Genomic DNA, 26,600 nt, shown 5'->3' with positions numbered 1-26,600 from the left:
TAATACTGTAGTTTTGCAAGTCATACCCATGTGCTTGACTTCACTAGCATGAGTAATTGCATGAAAATCAGCTGGGTGACAATGATGATGGCGTTAAGCTGGGTGTAAGTTTTATAACATCAGAACCTCAGGTAGCTTTCAGGTACACATTGGGTGAAGGCCCACATCATTCATTAGTTCATTCTTAATGCATTCTTTGGCGGTCACAGGCCATTAAAAAATAGATTTTGTGACATGGCTTATGGCAGGTCAAAAGGCAGTTACTTCATTTATATAGGATGTAATAGCATATTTTAAGTGTTCATTGTAGCAGGAAGTGGATTTTAATTTGGTTTATTTACATTTCTAATTTGTATATTACATGTTTTTTTGATTATTCCATTAATGCCAAATGCCTTCCAGATAAAAACCAAGAAAAAGTCTTTGCTCTGACATGTCATTAAGCTAAATTGATCTGTGTGTTGTCATTTTGTCTCACACTTACCTAGTGGCCTCTCTTGTAGCCTGACACCCTGATTAAGTCCTTAAGCCCTTTGCCTTCATTGTTTACATATTGTTTGCTCCAGAGCAGGAGGGACCGACATACTCCATCTGTGTGTTATAAATTAAGTTCATATGCAGCATGAGTCAAGGGCAGGCCAGTAAGGGCAAGGTACTGCTTCCTCCCCCCTACAGTCTTTTTTTGGGGGGTATTGTTTATATGAAAATACCAGGTTGGACAACATAAACAAAAACAGATGTTTGTGTATGTAAGAACAAGGAATTAAAAAAAAAAAAACAAAACCCAGGTCATGTAGAAGAGAAGCTGAGACTCCAGGCTCTTGTAACTTCACTCTAAGTTAATGTACACTAAAACACATATGTATTTCTCAAATAATGATTACTGATTTTTCATTTTGTCACCTGATGATGCCTCTAAAGCAAGCATTAAATAACAAAGTGCATTAAATAACAAATTTGTCCTCCAGGCAGAAGTCAGAATTGGAGGCCTGAGCTGTGTCCTCTTAACCGCTTCCTTACTGCACTGCAGAAACAAGTCCCCAGACTTTCAGACTGAGGTGCCTCAAGGCTCCTTCCAGTTTCTCCTTAGACGGTTCCACAGCAATAGCTTTTTTTTTCCCCCTTCAGTTTAGCTCACTAATTTCTGAGAGAGCTGTAGAACTCTTACTGGAGTGAAACCACTTCCTGCATTTGCAAGAGAGATGAATCTTTATTTGACTGCTGAAGTGCACTGTTCAGGACTAAACCCACAGTTTTCATCACTATGTAATTGTCTAGCTTTCAGTCACTCTCTACTAATTACTGACCTTAAGGTGACTTGTAAAACTAATTCCACTGTTAAACAGGAGTTTGCTTTTCCTGTGACCGTTTCATTCCTTTGCTTTGGGAAACAAACCTCGGGGGGGGGGGAGGGGAAGGCTCAGAGTCTAGGCAAAAAATCCCAAAAGTCTGTGTTCAGGACTATCCCAGCTTGTTACTGCACCTGATGTGTCAAGTCTAAGACTTTCGTTTGAAAATTGAACACCTAAATTACTGTTTTATTTCTTATTTTTTAATGCAAAATGATGTTGCTGTCAACTAAACATTGTTGTCAGGCATGAGTCTTTAATAATGTCAGCTTTACTTTGAGCTGGCAAACCAGCATAACAATTTTAATAAGAATATTAAATAATGCAGTGAAGGTTAACCTGTTTCCTTGGGGGAGGGGAGGGATTGGGTCTTTAAAATACGTGTTGAGTCTGTGTGAATATGTGCATACATAAGCGTCCTTACAGAAGTTGTGAAAAACTGGGGAAAAGGTATGGATTTACTAGTAGGTGTAGATATATGTGAAAGCAGACCACCAGATTGTTTGGGTAATTACTGTTTCTGAAAATTACATAGCTTGTCTCCCTAAGTATCAGGAGTCATGAGGCTAAACTATAGCTGTGGTTAAAATACGAAGTAATTACAGTGTGGTATGTGAATTTTGTGAATGAGGAGGAGACAGGTTTTGGGTTTTTTTTCTCGCCAAAGTAAATGAGATCCGCATGTGCACATTTTTATCTTGATTTTTCTGTTCTGTGTGAAGTATGTATAAAGATAAGACTGATACGCTTTAACATTAATCCATGCAACTTTCTTCAGAGTCATAAAACATCTTAAACTCTCTCACTTGGCAGCATACTAAATGCTCAAAGCAGAAATATAAGAAAATACCTAATTCTTCTAGTTTATTTATACCAGTTATATTAGAAAACAAATATTGTAAATGGCCTGGTTCATCCACTTCTGTGCACCTAGAAACTTTGTGCTCCTGTCTTTGGCCTCTCACTGTGGCTCTAGCAGTTCCAGTCACCTCTCTTCCATGTCACTTGCACTAACATGCACAAGCTCATCACTTTTGTGCTTGGATGTAATTAATCATCCTGCTCATTAATAACCTTCATCTTTGGCTGTGAAAGACTAATTGTCCTTTATGAATTTGGTCCTCTTGAAATAACAACTAGAAAGCAAGCTACCATCCTTCCCTATCTAGGTAGGGGCAATAGTGTCTCCATTTAGGTTGGTGTTATGCAAAATAGAGCTTTCCCCTTGAACTTGACAGAACTTAGCCATAAAAGTTTTGAGAGAAATTTAAGGTCCTAGGTATGTTTGCGATCCTCTTACTATAAAATTTCTATAAAATTTATCCATTTTGTCTAGGCAACAGTGTCACTTCTTTAACAATTAAACTCAAAAATAGCTTCAGTATGAACTTTTCTGGCAGAAAACATAATTAATGGTGAACATTGTCTCTCTTTGAATTAAAATGGAAAAATGCACTCTATTTTTTGCAAAGCAGTGAGAATAATCCTTACATGTTGACATACGAGGAGGTTGAACCCTTCTGTTCAGGTATATGCTATTCAGTGTATTTGGTAGTAAAATTATTGTATCCGTTTTTGTAGAAGGTGGGTCTTTATGTAGAGGTTGTAGTGTTTTTGAGCGTTCACAGCATTGTGCAAATACTCTGTTAAGAAGTGTCTTTGGAAGAAGTTGCTGGGTGTATAAAGAGCCGCTTTCAAAGTGTAGCATTCCAGGTGTGTTCTAACACTGAGTGGTGTAAGTTCACAGTGCAGATTGATTGATCCCCTGCCAAAGTCTTATGAGCACCTTTTTTGTTTTCTCAAATGCCTACGTTTGGTGAGAGTTACACTGAGACTACAGTAAGCACCGTGCATACCTGGTGTAGTACAGTTTCTGGACCTTACCTTCTGGATGGGCAAGGTGCCTGCAGAGATGGGGAGGACGGGGCGACGGCAGCGTCATGTTAGTGCCCTTATTGCAGTGGAGTGGACTTGGCTAGGAATGTTAAAGGGCAGGTTAAATGAATGCCATCGAGGGATGGAGCAAAGGTGGTGGGAGAAGCATGGCAAAGTAGAAGACTTAAGAGGGACGTAAAGCCAAGGGAGGAGGTGAGAGTGGGAGACAGCTGTTGTTCGGGAAGAGCATCCTCCAGGCAAGACTAGAAATTCCTATCAAGATCTTTGCCTGGTCTGCTGCTTCTTCAGCAGTTCCTGCCACTGTAGCTTCACAGTGGTTTGTTTTTGCAGTTTTACCCCAAAGCGGTGCATCAATGGATAAGGAGAAAGGAAACCTCTTCCACTTGCTAAGCTTCCCAGTATCTGTAGGAGAGACCCTTCCCTTCCCCAGGTCTGATGCAGCAAAAAGGGACCCTGCCAGCTGTGCCAGGTCTTTACTTTTTTCCTCACATGACAGTGTCCAGTTCTTGCTTCAGTTCCTGCTGTGGCAGCTCCTGTTGGCACCTACCTGATCACTGTTCTCTTCATTAAAACACTTGTCGCCTTTCCTCTGGGGGGAGTGGAGGTGGCACACCGGTGGATTTAATGTGTAATTAAGCAAGTCTTGAAAGCACTTAGAGAGTCTTCTGAGTAAGAAGTGTTCTGATAAGCGCAAGAGTCTGGTTTCAAAATCCATTATTTTGTGTTTGATTTATTTACCTTTTTTGCTTTTTCAACTCACTTTCTGCAATTTGGAATTTCCCACGTGATCCCCATGCCATTATGCGAACGGAGGTCTACATGTCTTGCAAAGCAGTGAACACTGTTTCTGACTCTCTTTCAGATGCAAGTATGGACATAATAGCCTATGATGATTACTCCAGTCCACCGCTTCAGAGATATTGAAAGGAAACCTGAATACCTCCAGCCAGAAAAGTGTGTTCCACCTCCTAGCCACGCTTCCCTGGGAACAATGTGGTTTATTCGAGATGGCTGTGGTATTGCATGTGCTGTCGTTACCTGGATGCTGGTGTTCTATGCCGACTTTGTAGTTCTTCTTGTCATGCTAGTTCCATCGAGGGATTATGTTTATAGTGTCATCAATGGCACACTGTTCAACACCTTGGCTTTCCTCGCTTTGGCTTCACATTTTCGTGCTATGCTGACAGATCCAGTAAGTATCTCTCTCTATATATGTCTCAAAGAAACAGGCGGTGTTTTTCTTGTCTGCTAGATGTTGGGTAACTCAGTTGCCAAGTGAGCGGCAGATTTAAGTAACTTTTGTGTGTCAGCCTGCTGAGTGAGGCTGCTGATGTGGTATGCTAATTTCTCATCCCACTCAAGTCAGATGCAAAGTCAAGGACCCAGCTTTAGATTCCCATTGTGTGAGCAGCTCTTCTTTTTGCACTGGGAAGGAGAGTGTTTCTCTCTGACGCTGTTTTCTCCCCAGTGGCAGATCTCATGTTTGTGGCTTGTTGTGTCTTGACAAACAAGAAAGCTGGAAAAGCTGGTTTTGGTTGTCTGCCTTGGCACGTATTGCTTCAGCAGAATGGAGTAGAACGTGTGTTGTTTTGAAAAGCCATGTTACCATCTCTCATACTAGTGATTTAGTTGAGTTTAGTGAACCATGCTGAAATAAATACTATGTGAGCATGCTAAGAGCTGACAGTTCTTAGGCAGGCGGGAAGCGTCAGGGTTGTAAGACCCCCTTGTATGTCTCCGTAGGACATTGCTTTATGAGAGATCTGGTCTGCTGCTTTCTCGTCTTTCAGCTAGCGAGAAGATACAGTTTAGTACCATGATGCTTGTTCTGAGTGGCCTGTGATGGTTTATTTTGCTTAATAACCTCTGGACAGTAGATTCAGTTCAAAACCCCATCTCCACTAGTCAGTGGAAGGAAAAACAAGCTTGGACTCTTCTTGGCCCCTTCCTCCTGCATGTTCTTGTTGCTGTTGGGAATGGTGGTGTGCCTCTGATACTTAAGTATTCCTTCCAAATGTCATTTCCTACTTGAAACCTTGTTAGGTGCCATTAAAACTTAAGTGTAATCTTTGTTTCTTAGTTGCCAGCTCTCCCAGAAGCCACAGCACTGCAGAAATGGCTTGATTTTGGGTAGTTTCACAGTTTATGGTAAAGACTGATTCATTGCACGCTACTGCTGCTGGGCAGAACTGTAAGCAGTTGAGTTGAGGCTCTGAAACTTCTGGTCATTGGACTCAGGAATAGAAGGTTGCAGCAGTTTGTTATATAGTTTATATCCTAGGGGTTCTTGTTGTCGTTAATTATTGTATGTTGTGTGGCTTTAATGCCTAGGGACCTTCAGGTCGCTGGAATTATTTTGCAGGGTTAGCAGGAACTCTTCTGAAACAAAAGCTGTATTCTGAAGCAGGCTGGGCAAGCAGTGTTGGAGAAGCAGATACAATCTCTATGCAAAGTAATTGGGAAAAGATATGTTAATTCCTAGTGTGTGATGGGATTTTTGTTTGTGGATGGTGAGAGCCAGTGGGATTTTGGTTTTTTTTTTTAATGAGGAAGTCAGCTAAACAAAATGGAGGAGGGAAGATAAAGTGAGGGGATGCAGCAGTATCTGGCAAACAGTGCGAGTCAGGGATGAAGGAAGCTGCCGGGACGTGGAGAACCAGAGGCATGTCCAGGATCAGAATGAAACAGAAAGCACTGCTGAGGCAAACAAATAGAACTCTTATTATAAATAAATGAACACCTAAATTCTTCAGAATTGATAGCATGTGTCATGCTTTTCAGGAACTGCTTCCTGTGGGTTCTTGCTAAAAACATTCCTAAGGTTTTGAGCTTTGCTGCATACTAAAGAGAGAGAACATGAGTTGTAGCATTTTGTGGAAATTGGTCTTGGTAATTTTTAAATTGGGCAGACCTCTTGGGAGGTTTCTGTGGAAAAACCCGAAGATTGCTCAAGAAAGCCTTATAGTACTGGTTTAACGTGCAGTTCTCTCATTGATGTGTATTGTTCCTGTTTATTGCTGTTGGGAGGTTGTATAGATGTGTTAAAAAGAGACTGTTCCATCAGAAATCTGTTAAAATATTACATCCCTGGTTTTATTTCAGTATAAAAGCCATACATCCACAGAGGTGCATTTGTGCCAGTGTACCAGCACCGATTTCATACAGCACATTTCATGACTTTTTTTTTTGGAGCCCGAGAAAGGCTAGAAACTCTTGAACTGAGGCTCCTGCAGCAGCAATACGTTACCTGTTCAAAGACATATTTTAAAGTGGGAATTGCACAGCTAAGAGTGTTTTGCCTAGTCTTATTCAGGTGGGAGGATTCTTAGTATTCACTGTTTGAATGTTAAACCCTAATTTAAATAACAAATGCACAATGGAAGCATAGCTATAAATACATGAGGCATTTACCAGCATCTCTTAATGTACACAATGTACACAATGATACTTCAGAAGTAGCTGCTTCTACTGGAATAAAACATCTGTGGTTTCCAGTTTGTGATATGAAACACTGGCGTGATAAATTTGTTGATAGATGTGAAGAGAGGGATGAGGATTCTTAACTATTTTAAGGTTACTATAGGATTACAAAAGACTAATTGCTTAAGTGAGGATTTACTGATGTTTAAAAAAACAAAAACCACCAAAACGATGTTTAAGTATGTGGTTCCATATATTAGGACCTCATTTCAATTTTTCTTCTGAATCTTGCTCTTCCTGAAACTCTGTGGATCTTAGGGAAGTTTTTATTTCTTTCTCTTCCCTCCCCTCCCATAGTTTTAAGTAATCCTATTGTTCTTAGCACTTGTAACGTCCACAGGTTAATCTTCTCGTTTGATTTTTTTTTTTTTCCCCCCTGCAGGGTGCTGTACCCAAAGGTAATGCCACAAAGGAGTTCATCGAGAGTTTACAGCTAAAGCCAGGACAGGTGGTTTACAAGTGCCCAAAGTGTTGTAGCATCAAACCTGACAGAGCACATCACTGCAGGTAACGTTTTTTCTGAGGACTGCTCTTTTATCAAGACCTCAAGAATTATCCAGTGTGCCTTGATTCAAATTGTTATTGGAATCTGAGACTTGAGTGGTTAAATTGAGAGATTGGCATCCAAATTCTGTTGCCAACAGTGCAAGACACGTTCAAGCTTCTCTGAAAAAATCTCAGGCCTTTTCTGACAAGTTTTCATCTGTAGCAGGCTGGGGCCACTTTTTGCAAAGTGAGAAACACTTCAGATGAATGCTGCCTTGACACCAGACCTGTAATTGACATTCCATAAATTTTCATGTAAATGTGACTTAAAAAGAGACATTATATACCTGAATGCATAGAAATCCATGAAATGTAATGTCTCTCAGAAGGTCAGTGTCCTTTCTATTTTTGTTTTTATTCACAAACCCATTTGTCTAACAGTAGATTCTATTTAGAAGTGGTATTTAAGTTAAAAATAAAGTTCAGGTTACTGTATATATTTTTTTAAGAGTTCCAACTTCCACATTTTCTTTGAGTACTGTGACTTTGTTTTGTGCTTTGTGATAGATCAGTATGCCTACTGATCTGTCATGTCCTTTCTTTTTTTGGTGGGATAAACTTCCCTGAAGAAAGTAACTGGTAGTGAGCTTTTTAGTACTAAAGGCAGTGAGCAAAAAAATAACTACTTCCTAAAATTCTCTTCTGCTTTTAAAACAAGTGAACCTGCTTTCTAATAAGTAGTTAATGAGTTTGCACTGGTGTCCCTTCCTTACCTACTTAAAAACCAATACGTACTGAGAGAACTCTTATCACGGTTACTGGTGATTCATGCAGGGGTCTTGTGGGGAGGGGAATACGTGGTACTGAGCTGAACAAACTTGTTCTGCTGTTTGCATTTTTCATATTTATTTTCAGACCTTTAGTTTGCAAATGTTTTTCTTTTTTTGTTGTTGTTTTATTTTAATCAAAATCAGGAGTTGGTTATTCAGTAGGAGCAATGTGATCGTGCCTATCACTTATTAATGCTACTGTAAAATCCCCTCTGACACTTCTTCAATTATGAATGAAACTTTGCATCTAAAATGCCGTCTTGCTGATGACTCGCAGCGTAGGTAGATGAAAAAGACTCTTTGGTTAGACAGAAAACCTCATCTCCATGGTCTTTATTTCTATGCTCTAAGATAACTTTATAGACATTAAGATTTGAGAAACTGATCCACTGAGCACTGATGCTGTTGAGAATCTTCAGTCAAACATTTTTTTGTGGGGTAGGGGGATTTATTGGACTTTCACACATCAAGGTTGTGCATACGCATCAGCAGGAGGTACTGCTAGCTGTATGCCTGAGGGACCAGAGTGCTTTTTGATTCATAATGCTATTTTGTGAGTCCTCCATGCCCAGAAAACTACTCCTTCCAGCATTTGGAAGCTGGGTGGTTGAGCAGGGGGAGCATGTCTGAGTATGGGCAATCCCTGCTGCCTGTAGGTTTCAGTCTTAGTTTCTGAGTTTCCTTTTCCACCAGCTAGTTTCACGTTATGCCTCTCAGCCAACTCCTTTTGGTATGTATTCATGGAATAAAAACTCTCCTCTCAGTCTTTGCTACCTCTTTCACGGAGGTTGTCTTTGGCTTGGCTGCTTCAGGTTGTCCCTCCGGGGAACTGGAACCTAGGAGCAATTGAAGAGGTTGCTTGGGTACTTACCTGTTTCAGAGCCCAAGGGAAGTGTGTGCACATCTTCACAAAGTAAATTAAACCACAGGGAGGCATCCCCCTGCTTTACACCACCTGCCCCGCCTCTCCCCCCCCTTTTTTTTTAAACCAGTAATTGATACTTTTTGTATGAAATATGATGTTATCTGGCAGATAAGTTGTTTTTACTGTGCCAGCTGATTTTATTCCCCATGTAGCTCAAAAATCATTTCAAGCTGCTTATTCTAGCAAAACAAGGCTTTTCTTGTTGCCCACTGCACCTGGGGCTGGCAGGGAATAGGGTACCCGTGCCTGCCTGAGGAGAAGCAGCTCTTCCTCTAGCCCCATGCTGAGAGGCTGGGGCCTGCCTGACCAACCTTTCATTTAGGATCAGGGCTATAGCAACTCATTTGTTTTTCAGGCGCAGCATGTGTCCTTGGGGATTACCCCCTCCCACCGTGTAGAGTGAGTGCAAAGCTGTTCTGACGGAGAGGTTTTCTATTGTTTATTCATACGTGCTCATAAGAACGTGTTTGAGTTTTCTTTAAGCATTTGGATGTTGAAGTTTATTGTTTATATTAAGGTCAAAATATTTTTTTGTTATAAGAAGAAAAATAAAATTAGTAGAGCCCTCGATCTTTTCTCTTTCAGTGCTGCCAGAATTGTTCTGGAATGGCTGTTTCCTTTCTGGGTCTATTGTTTGTTTTGGGGTTTTGTGTTTTTTCATATTTGATTTCTGTGCTTGTTTGTGCAATGTGGTATCAGGAGACTGCCTTTTGTCTCCTATCATATGAGAAAGCGGCAGAGAAAAAGACTTCCTTTATTATGTGAGTTGAAGCAGTTACTGACTAAGCAAGAGAATGATGTTCAGACAAAGTAATAGTCTTTTAATTATTTGACTTCTAGCCACAATGTGCATGCTGGCAAGAATTTGAATTTTTATTTTATTAGTCTGGTTTTGTGAAGTGCTTTAACATCTAATTTTACCTTGAATGTATATTGTGGTACTGTCTTCCTGACTGACTGCCACAGCTGTTTTATGTTACTATGTGGCTTACCTTGATGTCAAGAATCTTTTCTAATGCTGTATTTAATTTTCTTTTTTGCAAGTTCCTGCTACCAGCTAATGTTAGTAAATAAACCTTAGTCTGTTACTAGCAACTCTGAAAAATCTCCTTATTCATTACTGCTTTTCATCTCTTTCTGGGTTTTGTTTGTTTTTTTATTGTGGACATTTTCACAGACCAAATAGGTTAAAACTAAACTAAATGACAGATTTTTTCCATCTGCCTGAATGTATTGTTCAAACCATATTTTGGCAGAACCACTGATATGAATATTATGCTAATGTGTCTTACTTGGCATTAATTTTTTACAATGGTGATTTGGTATTGTATGGTTCATTTTGAACAAACATAGTCAAGTGAGCAAACCACAAATATAAATGTGGTGACCAGTAAATTTATTTCGGTTCAAATTTCACCTCTGATTCTTTCCTTTAATTTCTGTGTTCCCCAAATCCCTGTGAAATCTTGTATTCCTGGAATGAAAAGTGCTATAAATAAAGACCTGTATTCTTTCAGTGTTTGCAAGAGGTGTATTCGGAAAATGGACCATCACTGCCCATGGGTCAATAACTGTGTAGGAGAGAATAACCAGAAGTACTTTGTACTGTTTACAGTAAGTATTTTGCAAGTTGTGTTTGAGGTTGTCCGGTGGGCAGCACTGAAATGCTGTGTGTGAAGCAGCTCCGAAGGCTGGCTTTCTTTTTTTTCTTGTTTCAGAACAACTTTACAGGGAACTATTGCAGACTTTGTTTTGCTAGTTAGGGAACACAGACAACACAGCAATGGGGGGAAGGGCATCACGGGAACTATTTGCCGGGGTTTTGTGAGGTTGTTCAGCCGCTATTTTGTAATGCGAGTGGTTTATTGTGGCGTTGAGCTCTTTGAGGCGTGGGCCATCCTTTTACACTGTACTGTGGCTGGTAGGGTCCCAGGCCATATGTAGGGTTCCTAAATGTTGTAGTTGTATGAGTACCTGTGTGGGATCATATAATAAGAGCTGTTGCCCCATCTTAAGCGAGGAGTGGGAAGTCTGCATCCCTTTGGCAAGAATTACCCGCCTTTTACTTGCAAGTGGTTTATTTTCATACTTGAAAACCAAGGAAGTGTTTGACTTTTTGTACTATATCTGTGGCATCGTGAGTAAGAAAACAGGAGTGCAACCTTGAATACTACATATTTATGGAAGGGTTGAAAGCTGTTTCATCAAAGTGAACTGCAAATATCCCGTGGGAGTAGCGTGAACATTACAAGGCTGAGTTTCAGTGATGCTCTGTTTTATTAATAAATCTTTTGAGACATCCGTAGGTTCAAGGAAGAATGTTCTCATATTACCAAGTAAAAAGAGGGAGATTTTCAGTTAAAAGGAAAGGCTTACTGTTCTGTGGTGTGGTTTGTTAGGTTGTGGATTGCAGAACAAACCAAATCCCATTTCTTTCCCTTGAGCAAGGGTTTTTTTCACCACGAGGAGTGAGCTAGGTGGTTTAATCCTATCAAAAGGATTTCTGTTTCTGTTAAAACTGACATCATCTTTCAAGCAGGCTGTATTAAACACTTAATGTAGTTGAGAGAAACAAAATAAGGGTTGCTGGTTTTGTTCTTGGTTATTCTTTTTGAGACCTGAGGAGGTGAAAGAACGGCAGCGTGTTCAACTTGCAATATACTCTCCTATCACTTTTTACTGCTTCCACAGGGGTTTCTTGTAACAAAATCTCTCTCACTTCTAATATCTGCTGACCTTTGTCAGAGTCTGTAGGTTCAGGAGAGTCATCTTTTTAGCCCTGTCTTGGTAAATTGTAGTGTATGTGTAGCATTGCATATAGTTTAAAGCTTTTTGTTAGAAAGCTAAGACCTACTTTAAACCAAAAAGGATTAAGTACAAAGTATTAAAGCTTGAGAGAAACTTTCCGTGCCAGTGTCTGCCTCAGGGAAAAATACTTACTAAAAAAAAAATATCATTTTTCTGAAACTCATGCTGGAAAACAGATAAAGTGCTTTTTGCGGTTAAAACAAATTAGCTTGTTTCTCTGGGAAACTATAGTGTTCTCAAGGGCAAGGATGTAAGCTTTGACAGCATGATACCTCGATGTCAGGGGGTTGCTGTTCTCTGAAAGTTGCGCTGTACTCAGCGGAGAACAGGAGAGTAAGCTGTGTGGAAGGCTGCGCTGGGGTGCAGGAGGCTGGGTTTTGTGTCCAGCTGGCTTTGAATTGAACAGTCTCCCTCCTGGGCACTCAGAGCTGTTAGTAAGGCCAGAATGAGTCTGTGTAGTCTTGGCATTTGCCAGCTTCGGGGTGCTTGTTTAGCAGGGATGGGAGGGCTTGGTGGTTTTTGGGGTGGTTTGTGGTTTGGTTTTTTTTTTTGAAGTCTTAAAACTTTGCTTTATTTAAAGTGTTTGGAAGGTGTAGCATTTTGGTCTTTAAACTTACCTGATACCTATATTACATCCTTTATTTTTCAGATGTATATAGCACTGATTTCACTGCATGCTCTAATCATGGTGGGATTTCACTTCTTGTATTGTTTTGAAGAAGACTGGACAAGTGAGTACTAACAAAATATCTCATTAAAATACCAGATTAACCTATGAATAAGACCTTATAATGTAGTTTGCTTGTAAGGCAACCCCTTTTATCCTGGTTTCAGAAGAATGCTATCTGGGCTCTGCTGCGCTATCTCTATTTTTTTTTTTTTTTTTCCATGATCAATCCTGGAACTTCATAATTCTTTCTGACCTGCTGGGATCTCTGTCCTGAAAAGTCCTGTTTCAACTTAAGCCTGATACTGCCTAGGGAGAAGCTGAGATGTAAAGACATCTAGATATATGTGTACAATAACCTACTGTTGACATGAGCGCAGCACTAATTTCCTGAATGCCAACACATGATAAGAAGAATGTGTATGCTTTTTTTAAAAGGGTAATGTGAATCATTCTTGCAAGACTGCCAGGAAAACATGCTAACTCAGATCCAAAAATCCACCCTCACAAGAACAAACAATTCCTTTCCACAAAAAAAACCCAACAAACAAACCAACCAACCAACCAACAAAACACCCCCAGCCCTCACTCTGGAGCAGCCAGTGAGTAAATTTTCACAAAGCCAGTTGAGATGTGTTTTTAAAAACACAGATGGACATAGGAAATCCTCTAGGTAATGCTGAGTCAAACAGCCAAAGAACGCATGTGCAGATATATGTGCTGCTTGTGGATTTTTTTGGAAGAGCATTAGCTTCGTTTTTCTTGGAATTTCAGTTGTGTCATTCAATATAATGACCGGTTTTAGTTTATCCTACTGCAGAAGATGGGTACATTTACACATATGAACTGAATTTGACAAGGTTGTTCTGCAGTTCAAAACTTTGTAAAACAGCTGCCACCTGTCACTGAGAATGTCTGGATTTGACTATAGTGGCCAGGGCCATAGGGGAAGGATACATCAAAAGAGAGAGTTTCCTTTGCCTGCTTTCTCAGAGCCTGTATCTGTGAGGGAAGCACTTTCCCACCTGTCCCAGGTTTAGGTGGCAGAACAGAGCAGTTATGAGAGATGGATGTGTTGTTCCAGCTGCCTTGGATTTGTGCTGATTGTGTTAGGACCTGATTATGGTGTATCTGTTAAAGCTTAACATCTCATGAGGAAAAACAGGTTTTTTTGGGGATACTCATTCTTGGATTTCAGAAAAGTCTGGAGATATTCTGACACTTACAACACTCAGCACGATGATTTTTGCCCTATAACATTTTTCCTTCCTCTTCCTTTCTTCTGCTCCTCTTTTATAGTTACCTTCTCAGATTTTTTTCAGCTCTTGCCTGAGTTGGCACTGTAGAGTATGAGGAAAAATAAGAATTTGGCTTAATCTGGCCACCTTTAGGTTATGACTTAGAGCAGTTATGAAAGGAATCATAATCTGGTTTTATGTTGGTGCTACAGAAATAATTATCCTTGTGTCCTGACCACCAGCTTGAGATTTCTAATGGGACTTTATCACTGTGGAAAATTCGTTAAGGTTAAGGTTTAAGAGAGAAGCTACAGGTGAAATGGAGTAGAGTGGAGTCCTATCCAACGTGCTGGGGAAACACCTAAGTGGAAAAGAAAGTTGCATTGTTGAAGTGTTGCAGGGGTTTTTGGGGGTTTGCTTTTTTTTTAAACTTGCAGGAGTGATCATTTCATTGTTGAATATCCTCAAGAATGTCAGAGCTTCCCTGTGCACCTTTTTGAGAATGGTGATCATATAATTTATTTTGTCAGTTTGAGTCTGGAAAACTTGTGGCTTTTGCAGCTGCTGCATAACCTGATCTCTCCCCTTCCAACTCTGTTGTTTTGTTTTCACAGAATGCAGTTCCTTCTCTCCGCCAACTACAGTGATTCTTCTCATCCTCTTGTGTTTTGAGGCTCTCCTATTTCTCATCTTCACCTCGGTTATGTTTGGGACCCAAGTACACTCCATCTGCACTGATGAAACGGTGGGTGTCTCATGCACTCTATCCTTTACCCTCTCTCTCTCACTGTTTGTATAAACAGTGAAGGGTACAGGGTTTTACTTCATTGCATGGGGAGTTCACGTATGTGTACCCTTTGAGGAAAGACCCAATGTAATAAACTGAGCTAGCACAGTGCTGGGTTGTGCTCTCTGAAGGTTACCGTTGAGAAGTAGTGTACACCTATGTATTGGCTGGGATGCTGTGTTGACAGTATCTCTGATAAGGTAGGCATTGGTAACTGGGACTACTCTGTAGAGAGTATTTGTCCCTGTGGATTCGAGAACCTTTTTCCTTTAATGAAGTGCTTTTACATTGGTGATGTCTGAAATTCAGCTGTGTTCCCCGTGGTGTCACTATTTACAGCTTTATGTGCTGGAAAGCCAAGATGAGTAGGTGGGGGAGGGATATAGATAGATATGTACACACACACACACTTCTTTTAGTCTAGAAGATTTCCAGTTTTAGCTGCTTGTTAAACAGTTCAGAAACTCTTGCCAGAGGGAAAAAGAAAAGGTAGTGGAGTAGGCTCATGGAAACCTGCTGGGTACAGTCTGCTGCAAAGCCACCATGTCATCCCCAATTCAAAGATGGCAGAGTAGTGTTGCAGTCCATCATATATCCCTGCATTTGCCCACTCTGTAAAGATGAAGCTGGTCACTCTTGGGGATGTTCCCACGCTTGTGAAATACTGCCGGCCTTCACCAAGCATGCTCAGATATCTGAATTAACTGGAGTGGTTGAAGATAAGTGATAGTCTTAAGAGTGACAACTCTTCTTTCCTCCCCTGCCTCCTTTAGTTTTCCTTCCCCTTCACTTGTTTGCCCATGGCCAGTTGAAGCTAGAATAGGTATTTTTGCTGCCCTTGGAGAGCTATGACTGGCATTATAGACTGTAAGAGCTCATCGCTCCCGAATCTTTTTTGCAGTACTTTTTTTAATGCTTGGCTTCTGCAAGAGGCTGATGTTCACACTGTGGCTCTTCTGTGTTCAGGGGAAGACTTCAGCTGTTCTTTCTGCTGGGGAGAGCCCCAGGAAGAAGTACAGTGTCATAAAGAACAACAAGATCCTGCTGAGCTTGAGTTTATCAATGCATGTAAACTAGCAATGCTGCTTGTGAAATCATCATCTGAATTTCTCAGTGTTTGAAACCTGTCAAGAATTTTTAGAAGCTGCTTCCTACAGCTGGGCACCCAAATAAGTCCCCTGATTTTCCCTTCCCCTCAAATTCTGGGAACTCATAGATGTTAAAGGAACAATGCCACAATCTAAAATAAAAAACGAAATATGGTCTCCCCCTGTTGGGTTGTGGGTTTTCATTTTTGTTTTCTTTTTTAATATGTACCAGTAAGGATTTTGCTCTGTGGAACGTCTCATTGTTGATTTGCTAGTATTGAGCTAGCTGTGTCTGGCAAGCAATCTGTTTTGAGCAGAGGAATGTTTCCAGGTGAAATTCTTCCTGGTGTGGTCTCTTGCAGCGTTTTACTTCACATTTCAGAGACAGGGCTGTGTCTTGCCCTTTCTCACCTTCCTCTTCCGATCGCTGGGAGACCTCATTCCCCATCTTGTGTACTCTGTCCCACCGGGATGGTTCTCTTCTGCCTGAAGGGACCCAGAACCCTAGTATTCTGCTGTCGTCTCTAGAGGTGACATTTACCAGGGATCAGCACAACTCTTGCAGTTGACCCTTGTTGTGTTCTGCAGAGCTCCCAGAATCGGTAATTTGAGACACACAGATGTATTACAGTACATTAATCCGTAGCACGGGAGAGACATGTAGGTCAGGAGAAGCTTACCTTGCAAAAGGTCCGAAGTTAAAGAACAAAGTGATCTGCCTGCTGTTGCTCTCCGTGGAAGAGTAGTGCTCTCCAGTGACTGCGCTTGTTCATTTTGCTTCTGTGGCAGCCAGGCATAGCTTTCCTGGAAGACCAAATTCACTTTGTGGGTTTTAGACACAATACAGATACTTTTTTTTTTTTTTTTTTTTTAAAATGATTGACTAGTGAATGTTTCAGCTGATTGCTTGATGGCTTATTTTTGTTCTCCCTCTAACCTTTACTAAACAATGCCAATGATTTCTCTCAAATCAGTATCTTATTTAACCCTTTCTCCCTGCTGTCAGCCCACGCATGTTTTAGCAGTGATTCTAATAAAACATGAAGAGGCACCAGGTAGACTTAGCTACACTGAGCCATGGGCACTTCCTGAACTTGCTTGGTGAATCAGGGAGCATTATAGAGATTATCTTTGGGTTTGTGTTTTTGGTTTTTTTTGTCTGCAAGCTTATAATGGTTTCCTCTAAAACTTTTCCATCTGGTTAGCGCATAATGCTTTCAGCCATTAAAGCACATACTTTTTGTTTGGTTTTAGGTGGTGGGTTTTTTTTAATTGACATCAGAGGCAATTGGAGGGCAGGTCTTAAAAGGTTTATGAAATATCTAGGCCTGAACAAAATGAAAGTAATTTTATTACTATTATACTTACTATTACTATTATATAATACTATTATATAAAAGTATTTCAAGGAATACTTTCTATCCTTAATATTTATTTAGTATAAAACAATGAGAAGAAAAGGAAAGGCATTTTTATTTTTTTACTCCATCCTTTGGATAAGGGGTAACTGAGAGTAGACCTTTCCCCGATCCAGAACTACAAAATCTGAGTGTTTGACTGAAAATGTGATATTTCTGTTTTCAGGGAATAGAACAGTTGAAAAAGGAAGAGAGAAGATGGGCTAAAAAAACAAAATGGATGAACATGAAAGCAGTATTTGGCCATCCGTTCTCTATAGCATGGCTTAGCCCATTCGCAACACCAGACCAAGGAAAAGCAGACCCGTACCAGTATGTGGTCTGAGGAATTCTTGACCAGCATTGCCACTAAAATAGAAACATATTACAGCACTACTGTTACAAATTTTCCATGAATGTTTAAAACAAAAAGCAAAACAAACTTTTTTATGTCTATTAAATGGCTGATAATTGCAGAGAAAAAAAAGCCCTGTATTCCACAATTTTAGGTAATTCTATATCTCTGGCTGAAACTGCTGCTGCTTTTTTCTTTTCTTTCTTTTTTTTTAATCTTGTTAATTTTACTGGCCTTTGTTTCTCTCTGCTTTCTGTATGGCATAACTAATGTGAAGGGGATCCTCTTTCTCTGTTGTGACCCACCTCTTCTGAGTAGATTCTCATGCTGTCTCCTGACTGTGATGAGCTCTGTGGAAGACATATGAGTGCCAACAGCCCTACACAGACACCTTTGGACTTCCTGGAGGAGCACACTGCTCTTTCATAAGTGAACTTGAACGGGGAAGCAGACACTTCACTTACCAAAAGGTGCAAGACAAGAACGCGACACAGCAAGAGAGCCAGTTGACCTGGTGATTGCATACAGTTCAAGTACTTAAAACAAATGTTGCCAACACCAATTCCCACCCCACCCTCCTTTTTCCTTCCAGCCCCAGAGCCGATTCCATCTTTCTGGCATTATTTTGTCTGTTCCCTCCCTTGTGCGCAGGAAATTGTTGCCCTCTTAGGGTAACTGTGACAGATTTAGAAGACTCTTTGGATTATTAAATGCCTTACGCTTGCAGGAAAGAAAGAAATCTAATTTTCAAGTGTTTAGAATAGCAGAATCATCTTGTTTGTGTGTTTGTCTTGGTAAATGAGTTGTTAGAGCAATGCCTGCTAAACAGTGTTAACGTGAAAAACTGACATGAATGCCCAGACTACTGTAAAGACTAATATTGACAGGATGTGTAGGTGTACCGGGGTGATTGATTCTATATTCTTAGCATTGCCCTGTTTTAGAGCTTTGTAAATCTTTTCTCATATTTATGCATACATGTGTATGTGTGTAAACACACACACGTATATGTGTAAGTGTTTTAAAGTGGGAAATATTGATGGTAAGGAGCATGCATACTGTTATGAACTGTGTGGTGATGAAAGTGGGAGGGACAGAAGGCATTCCAAAAACGGGTAGAGCTAAACCATTCATAACTACAACTGACATCTTGTGTTCAGGCAGGAATTTTATTATATTTTTGGATCATGACTCCCATGGGCTCATCAAATGAATTGCAAACAAAGGAAAAATACAAATCAGCTGTGTTCCATGACTTCAAGGAATCTTTTCTTTCCTTGGTTTGAAATAAAATGGTATTTTTTTGGAAAATGACCTGTTTAGACTGCTTCAAAGCCATGGGGGAAGGGAGGGAGATCGGGGAAGAAGAAACTTAATGGATGTCTCATTTTGGAAGTAATGTGAATGCTGCATCTTTTCAATCTGTCAATGCTTCCATATGGAAAACAAATGCAATAAAACTTTTCCAAAAACTTGTTTGCTCTTCTTATTTTCTTTCTTCACTTCAAACGTTGGGAAAAATCTGTAATGGTTTTCTGAACTTTCACTTCTGTAAGCAAGCAGGCAGAAGCATGTAAAGGTTAGGGAACTAAATGTTCAACTTTAAGTTTAAAAATGAGTTAATCAGTAATATATTGATCTGTTAATCGGTGGTTTTATTTCACCACTTGGAAGTGGCTGCGAGTAACTGCTCTGCTGTGTAAACAGGTTGTTTCTGCAGTCCTGCTTGCTCAGGGTTAGATCATCAGGAGTATGTTGTGATCTCTGCTGCAGGACTGCGCGGAGGGAGCCACAGGCTGCACTTGTGCCTTGGTGGGAAGATTCTGTGAAGGAAACGTGTATGCAAAGGCCGCGTTTCCTTCATGAAGAAAAGTTCAGGAAAAGTTTAGGGTTTGTTTTTATGGTGCTGATAACTGCTGATAGTGGAAAGCTATGGTAAATAAATATGTAGCTCTGATTTTAGTATGCAATGGTGTTTTCCGGAGAATGCTCCCAGCTTAATAGTTAAGGGCTGGATCTTTGGCCAGGATCGGTTCAGCTGGCGAGGCACGTGCAGGTGGTAGCTTGAACTGGTAGAGAATCCGGCCTTAAAACTGTCTTGATGCAAAATCAAATGTATTGGGGGCGGGGGGGGGGAGTCTTTAGTCACCTAGGCAATTAACAAATGAATGCATCTCTCTGTACAGTTCATTGCTTTAAAAATTGTTTTGATTATAAATTCCACTGGTGCACATTCCAGTTTTGGTTTATTTTAGTTGCCCTTATGCATTTTGGAGGAAGATTGGTTACGTTGTTCTGGCATTTTGACCATTGTGAAAAAGGTGTAATTACTCCGTTTTTCTTGTTTCAAACAAATGCAAATTGTTAAACAGCGTTATATAGTATTTTTCAGTCAAACTGTTTCCATTTTAAATGCGGCGTCATCACAGCTTGCAGAAATGTCCTGTATTGGTACCTGTCATGTGTGTGTCTCAGTAACCGGGGGTCCTCGGCTTTACTTGCACTGTACGACTTGGTGGTGCAATTTGATGCAATTTGAATGATACTAAATGTGGGTCAATATTAATATGAGAAAGGCAGACTTAACTGATTTGCTCATGGAAAGTATTTTCTCAGACAGGACTACCTGATTTCAGGTGCTAGCTCTGTTTTAGCGTGGCCAAGTGAAATTGAAGGAGAAACTCAAGCAAAGGCAGGGTACTTTTTTGAAAAGCTAAGCGGTGCTCCAAGCAGAAATGAGTGCAAGGAACTGCCGTAGGGAAAGTCTGCCTTGATCATGATTTTTGCTGGCAACGCTCCCTGTGTCTTCCCCTTGATGGACAAATTGTTACAATGCTTGCCTCTTCTGTTCGCTCTTTCCTTTTGGGTTTTAAAAGTGTATTAAAAGAAATCAATGCATTTCTTCTAACACGCGAGAACTGTCCTGCAGATTCCTTCTGGGTCAGGCCACGCAGCCCAGCATCCTTCTCTGGCACTGCGCAGGAGCAGATACTGAGGGCGATAGTGGGAGAAACGGGGTTTATCCTACAGCATCGCAGTGGTAACGGGTCAACCTCGTCTTACTGTCCCCGCATTTGCAACAGTGTACCTCTTACTGAAATGGGAGCGTCCAGTATTTTATATTTCTGTATGTATGTCTTCTCTTTTCAGAATTTGTTCAGAAATCTGTAATTTAGAATAGTGAAAGATGATGCTTTCTGAGCACTTTTTTTTTTTTAAGTGAAATAACTGCATGATGGGAAAGAGAGGTGTTGGTTTAATTTGAAATAGAAAATTCTCACTTTCTAAAACAATGGTGAGAGATTTGGGGTAAATATATTTAAAAAAAAAAAGTTTCATTAAACAGTAATGAAATGTCTTCAACAGTTCTGCATTCCTTGCATACCCTTACTTCCATCCCCCTTAAATTTTTTTTAAGGCAAAACCTCATGCCCTACTGACCGTGGGACAGGCAGCCAAAATTAGACCAGGATACAAGTTTTAGAACTTCTGCTCATTTCCAATACGTGCCCTGAAGGGATTAGCGAGGCCAGGCTGGGAGAGAGAAAGTATGCCCCTGCCTGCTCCAATTAACTGCTCCCTAATCTGGCATTAGTACAACCTCAGCCTGACCTTGCTTATCGCCTTGGTTAGCAGATACCGTTCGGAGCAGGTGAACCATGGTTTTTTGGGGAGGGAAGAGAGGGATCGCTGCCCAGAAGGGTTCAAGATCCTTATTCCCGATTTAGATGGCAGCATGGATCGAACCGGATTACGCACGCCCCCATGACTGAGGGCAGGGTTAAAGCTTGTGCTGCCGGGGAAGGGTTTCAATGCTTGGTGTTTTGTTTCTCCTCCTGCCCCATGCTACTTGTTTTCCTTCTCTCTAGATATTCACGCAATAAATGCTGCAGCCGTGGTGACGGTTTGTTACTAGCGCTTTAGAAACCTCTGCAGTTTGCTAAGGAGCAGCTGACGACCAAAGGTCTTCCTCTGCCTTACGCTGCAAAAGCGTCTGCCTCTCGGCTGCACGGCCGCAGCGTGCTGGAACCGGAGTATCCCGGAGGAAAAGCGCATGGCAGTGCTAAAACGCTTTGCCAAGGCTCTGCTCTGCCGTGCACAAGCGCTGCCCCTCTCCCGGCTTGCCCGGCAGGGAGGTAAGGACTGGCACTGGCCGCGGCAGCACCGAGTGCCTCGTTGCAAGGGGCTGGAGGCTGCAAGGGTTTTTTTTCCCTGAAACAGTTGAAGCCGCGCATTTGCAAGCTTGGGAGCAGCGCAAAGGGACACGTGCCTGTGCTTAGCGTTGGAAGGTGCACGTTTGTGCTTCAGGGCTTGATTTTTTCCCAAAATTGCAACCCTGAAGACTTAAGCTTTGGTATTGTGTCATTTCTTTCTGCACATTCACTGCTGGATTTCTTCTAAGTCAGCACGAGAAACGGGGCATGAATGAAGCTCACAAAAGCTTTGCAAGTAATTCTTTGGTTTATAGTGTGTTTTCTCCCAGGCCTGCTTGTGCTGACTCAGTGTTATTGCAAAACCAAGCTGCTGCTGTATTAAAATGTCTTGTTATTTATAAGGCTTGCTGCGAGTACAGCTGTGGTGCCACTGAGTTGTTGCGTGTATTCATTTCCCCCCCTGCAAAGCTCTGAAATGTTTTGTGGGCCGTTAGGGAAAGTGACATGACAAGTGTATTTTTCATCCAGCCCTTCTAAAACTGCTCTTTTAAATGGTTTTAACTGAATTTGCTCATTTTTCCTTTCCTTGAGTGTCTCAAAACTTGGATCCAGTATCCTTGCTTCTCGAAGAACAGTTTCTGTGTGGTCGCTTATATATCATTGTGAGCATATCATACACCACTGTAGATCTGACTCCTCTCTTACATGATGCAGAAGATGGGCACAAAAAAAATTATGCCCTATTTCACATAGCGGTAGCCTTTAAAAAAAAAAAATCAAACAAAAAACCCCCCAAAAACCTAAACAACAAAACTTAGTTCCTTCTTTCTACATGGAGAAGACTACCAGGAAAAAATGTCGCTGCCCAAGTTTGATGGATCTGTTATTTAAATACAATCAAAATGTTTGCTTTACTGAAAGTGATGTTTCTTGGAGGGAGAATGAATCAGAATATTGACTGACCAAGGCTCCAGTCTGGCTTTGAGACCTCCTCTTCCACCTATACAGATTTCCTGACCTCCCAGCGGGTATCCGGCTTGCATTGTGATTTGTCTTTGACAGTTTGTTAAATGGAAATTGTGTTCTTAAATATTTGCTCTTAATTGGCACGGAGTAAGCTTGTTCTTATGTCCAGCTTCTAGTGACAAGCCTAGATGTGGGTGTGGTAAACTCCTGATCACTGGAAGAAGCTGCAGTATTTTGCCTGTATCTGAACTATTGTAAAAGTGCCCAGATAAGGTGAAATTTTAAGTTGTAATTGTATTTTGTTGCTCCTTGAAGGGATTCAAAAAGCATCGGGATAAGAGATCCATGTTTCCGAAAGGAATGGCTTTTTAGAAGCCATCTCTTTGCCATAAAAATCAACAGCAACTCGTACCAAAATAAGTCGCTGAGATTCAGATTGTCCATGAATTTGGTCTTGGTTTAGGGTTTTGTTGTTAAATTCAGGGATGAAAGTTTCAGTAACGCAGGACGTCCGTCTTCATTGTTAACTAAAACTTGAATAACATCCTGGTTGTAGACAGGCAGTTTTGCACGTGCTACAGCGGTTGGTGCACAAATACCTGCTGTAAATGTGAGACGACCCAAAACTCTTCTCTTCTTGCAGGGTATTGAGCGTCTTAAAAATCAGAAGCCAACCTGGGAGAAGATCAGCGGCTGGGAAGGAATGAAGCTGGCGTTCGGTGGTGCTTTCTCCTTGGGTTGGTTCAATCCCTTTTCGAACCTGAACTGCAAGAGCCCAGTGCCGGCCGAAGCGGCGGCAGCAGCTCCTGCGTCTGCAATAATGACCCAAGAAGAAATCGAGCAGTTTCTCTCTCAAGATGTTGCCGTCCAAGTGTTACATGAATAAGCAAAGCATCCTCCAAGATGTCAAGAGCAGCTTTCAGGTTGTTTTTTTTTTTTAATAACTACTTGTGCTGGAGATTTAAGGGGTTGTTTTTTAACATACTTTTGGTGCATTAAAAAAATTCAGGAGTATTTGTCTGGAAGCCAGGTACAGCACTAGCAGAAGCAATGCAAATCTCCAGAGAAAGCTTTTTAAGTGATGAGATTCATAAGCTCCTTTTCAGACCTGCAACAACTGCTTTATTGAGCTTTTCTTACTTGGCCTTTAAGGAAAGTTTATAATTGTCAGATAGATTGGTCCCAGCACGCAGAAATGTGCAGTCCTAAGGAGTCTGGTTAATCTTTTGTTCTTACGGCCTTTTGGAGGGCTAAATGATAAGCCCTGCGCAATGGCCAGACCAGCCCAGCTCTAAAAGTTTTCTTGAAAAACGCATCCTTTTTTAGATCATCCCATGGATGCTGCCTCTGGATTATGAAAGCTGCTGGTGCTCAGGTCTTAGCAGAGGTGGGATACCGGCCTACGGACGCAGCAGATGGGCGAGCTCCAAAACATCTCCAGGGGTAAATTTTAACCCTCTGTGCTCGTGGGGCTGCCCAAGACTGGTGGTGCTTGGCTGAGCAGCCTTGGAGCCAGCGACCTGGCGGTGGGGCCGGGCCGGCGGGAGCATTCGCCTGCGGCCAGCGCAGCTGAGAGCAGGCAAATACTGGCCGGGTTGCCGAGCTGCTGGCGGGGGGAAGCTTTCGCCCAGGGGCTGTGGTTTGTTAGCACATAGGACGTGTGGAGCGGGAGCTGCCTGGCCAAACTCTGCAGCCCAGAAAGCCGGCAGCTGGTCTAGGCCAGGCACCGGGACTGTTTCTGCGGTCAAAGAAGAGAGGGAGGTGTGAGCACCCTGCTGATGGAGGTACTGGCTCTCTCCTTTTGACTTGTCTAATTTAGATGCCTCTCTTCTTCTTTTTTTTTTTTCCCCTTCCCCCCCCCCGATAGCCAGAGTTAGTTGAGAATGAACATTGCCTCTTAATCTTACTGGTGTTTAACATTGTCCTGTTAGTACTTGCCATTACGCAGGGTTTCCTTATGCTAATTTTGCAGCCAGCTCCTGGTAAACGTTGGTGAACACGTAGAAGGAACATGCATTGCTCAAGGAAGGCGTCACTGCAGGTGGAAATAGTTGCAGCAAAGTCATGCAGAGGTGATGCTAGCCGCTGCATTCAGACACGCCACAAACGCTTGGCATGCTCCAGACATCAGTTAGTGTAGTTTTAATTTAGACTGTTTTTCAATTGTTTTTTTTTTCTTCTTCTCGTCTCCCTTAGCTTAATTGTCAGTAAATTTTGCAGGATATTAGAGACGTGCTCCTGGTTTTCCCCCACAGGACATGCTTGACTTCGTCTCCCCCTCCCCTGTAACATGGACCAAAGATAATTGCTTTCTCTTGAAAGTAAGAGAAAGGAGTTTTGGGGATGCAAGCATGGCATTGTGAAAGACCTAGATGAAGTTTTTATTATTTATAGAAGCAATACCAAATGGAATTTGTGCAAGATTTTTTTCTTTTTTTTCCCCCAAAAGCATCTTAATATGTATTAATGGTGTGACATTCAGAGCTACTGTGGAGGGATGAGATTCTTTCCTGGACTTGTCCTCTGCCACAGCAGTCCTTTGCCCTTCTGGCAAAGGGACTGGGAACAAACTGAGTGCTGTGACTGTTAGGAGCACAGCTTGGCTAAAACCCAAGGGGGTATTTCCAAGCAGTTGTCCCACCCTCTATCCCCTCTGGATGTCTCCTCTTTGTCAATGAAACACAGATTTAGAAAAAATCATTAGGAACTGTGCATTTATAAAAACCTTTTAGGTAAAGGGAAACACCCTGCGTTTGGGGGGAATTGAGGTGTCTTCTCATGTCATTTAGACATGAGGTCTTGAACGTCTTTGCCCTGTGCAGCAGTGTGATAATGAGGGAAGCAGCTCTCCTGCTTCTGTACCAGCCGACGTTCCTCTGTCAGCATCGCACAGGAAAGGGACATCAGGGACATACGCAGATCTATAAGGGATTTCCTATAGGGAGCAATAAGGATGTTGAAGGAGGAAAAGTAAGAGTGCCCTCTTTCGCTCATGTTTTCTAATTTTGGCTTGCTGCTCGGCCTCTGCATCCAGCTAACGCCCCTGCCTCCAGTGCCGTGTCTGCAGAGTGGGAATGGTGCTATGGGGTCCTGGAGGGAGAAACTAGTTAACAGTTGAAAATCGCCTTGAGGTGAGTGCGCGGGGACGTCAGGTCGGGAGAGACCTCCTTGCCCTGCGTTCTGGCGATGCTTCTCAGGACACCAGCCCCACTTATGTGGCTTTGGGTAGGCGTGGACGGAGGCAGCATATTTCCTCCTCCACTCTCAAACCTGGTTCACCTCATCATGAGGACAGGCGTCCTTCGCTTCTGTTTCCCACCTCTTGTGTTGTTCCTCAGGTGCTGGCATTTCTAGGCTTTTTTTTAATAGCTGAAATGGGAAAACAGTGTGAAGAGGGGGGTGAGAGCCAGAACAGCCTTCTCCCCTCCTCCCACAGTGCAGTTGTAGTCCAAGTGAGAGACTGGGACATGTCCCTGTGCCCTACACAGAGCCGTGGGCAGCCAGCCCAGCCCTGGCTCTGGTGCCCCCCGAGACCTGGTGGGGTGATGTCCAGCGAATTGTTTGTTCTGGTGTCTCTTGGCTGTTGGTCTCCCTCGTCCCCCTCTTCTTCCTTCCCCCAAAAGTTCCAGTACCCCTCAGCGTATCTCCTCTCTGTCTCAGTATAGTGTGGCAACTGTCAGAAATTGCAAAAGTCTTCACGAGTTGGAAAAATCTGTTTTATTCACAGCTCTGGCATAAACCTCCTTCTTTAATGACTACCTGGTAGCTTGAGACCAAATGTGATTTTCATGAAATTGAAACCAAACCCACTGTTTTCCTTCCCTTCCCTCCATACACTCCTTGCCCCCTGTTAAACTGTGCCTTCATCTTCGGGCTGTGCTGCCTGGGGGTGGCGCACCTCCAGAGCACTCGTGTGCTGCAATCCGCTGGAGATCCCAGATCGCTGCTCCGACGCGAGGTGTCAATATGTGATGGACAAGGTCGTGGCAGACATGGAAAGTGTTCTTGGACTTCTTATCTGGTGTCTTCTACAGCAGGTTTTCTATGCAAGTAAAGAATTTACATCTCTTGAAAATATACATCTCTTGAAAATACATCTCTTGAAAAATATTTTGCTGTTTGTAACTCCTTTTTATGCCTCTGGTCACTATTGTACTTATTAAAGAACTAATAC

At 41.9% G+C, this 26,600-nt stretch overlaps 1 protein-coding gene across 7 annotated transcripts in view; it reads left to right on the top strand.

The window, feature by feature from the left end:
• Positions 1-23,320, top strand: part of ZDHHC3 (zinc finger DHHC-type containing 3) — a 30,492-nt gene extending 7,172 nt beyond the window's left edge. For 2 of the 7 annotated variants that reach the window (XM_009290315.1, XM_009290305.2), the window contains exons 2-7: positions 4,108-4,437; positions 7,108-7,232; positions 10,484-10,580; positions 12,424-12,505; positions 14,294-14,424; positions 23,070-23,320. In XM_009290315.1, coding sequence (XP_009288590.1) covers positions 4,132-4,437; positions 7,108-7,232; positions 10,484-10,580; positions 12,424-12,505; positions 14,294-14,424; positions 23,070-23,312 — 984 coding nt within the window. In that variant the 5' untranslated portion in view covers positions 4,108-4,131 and the 3' untranslated portion in view covers positions 23,313-23,320. Of the gene's footprint in view, positions 1-4,106; positions 4,438-7,107; positions 7,233-10,483; positions 10,581-12,423; positions 12,506-14,293; positions 14,822-14,893; positions 14,931-15,432; positions 15,605-17,138; positions 18,666-23,069 lie in introns of those variants that run through there. The other 5 variants (XR_658135.2, XM_009290345.2, XM_009290324.2 and 2 more) reach the window with 5 other exon arrangements.
• Positions 23,321-26,600: the final 3,280 nt, after the last annotated feature.

Source organism: Aptenodytes forsteri, unplaced genomic scaffold (genome assembly GCF_000699145.1).
Source record: "Aptenodytes forsteri isolate BGI_AS27 unplaced genomic scaffold, ASM69914v1 Scaffold426, whole genome shotgun sequence".
Lineage (NCBI taxonomy): Eukaryota > Metazoa > Chordata > Aves > Sphenisciformes > Spheniscidae > Aptenodytes > Aptenodytes forsteri.
This window is presented reverse-complemented; position numbering and strand designations above follow the sequence as displayed.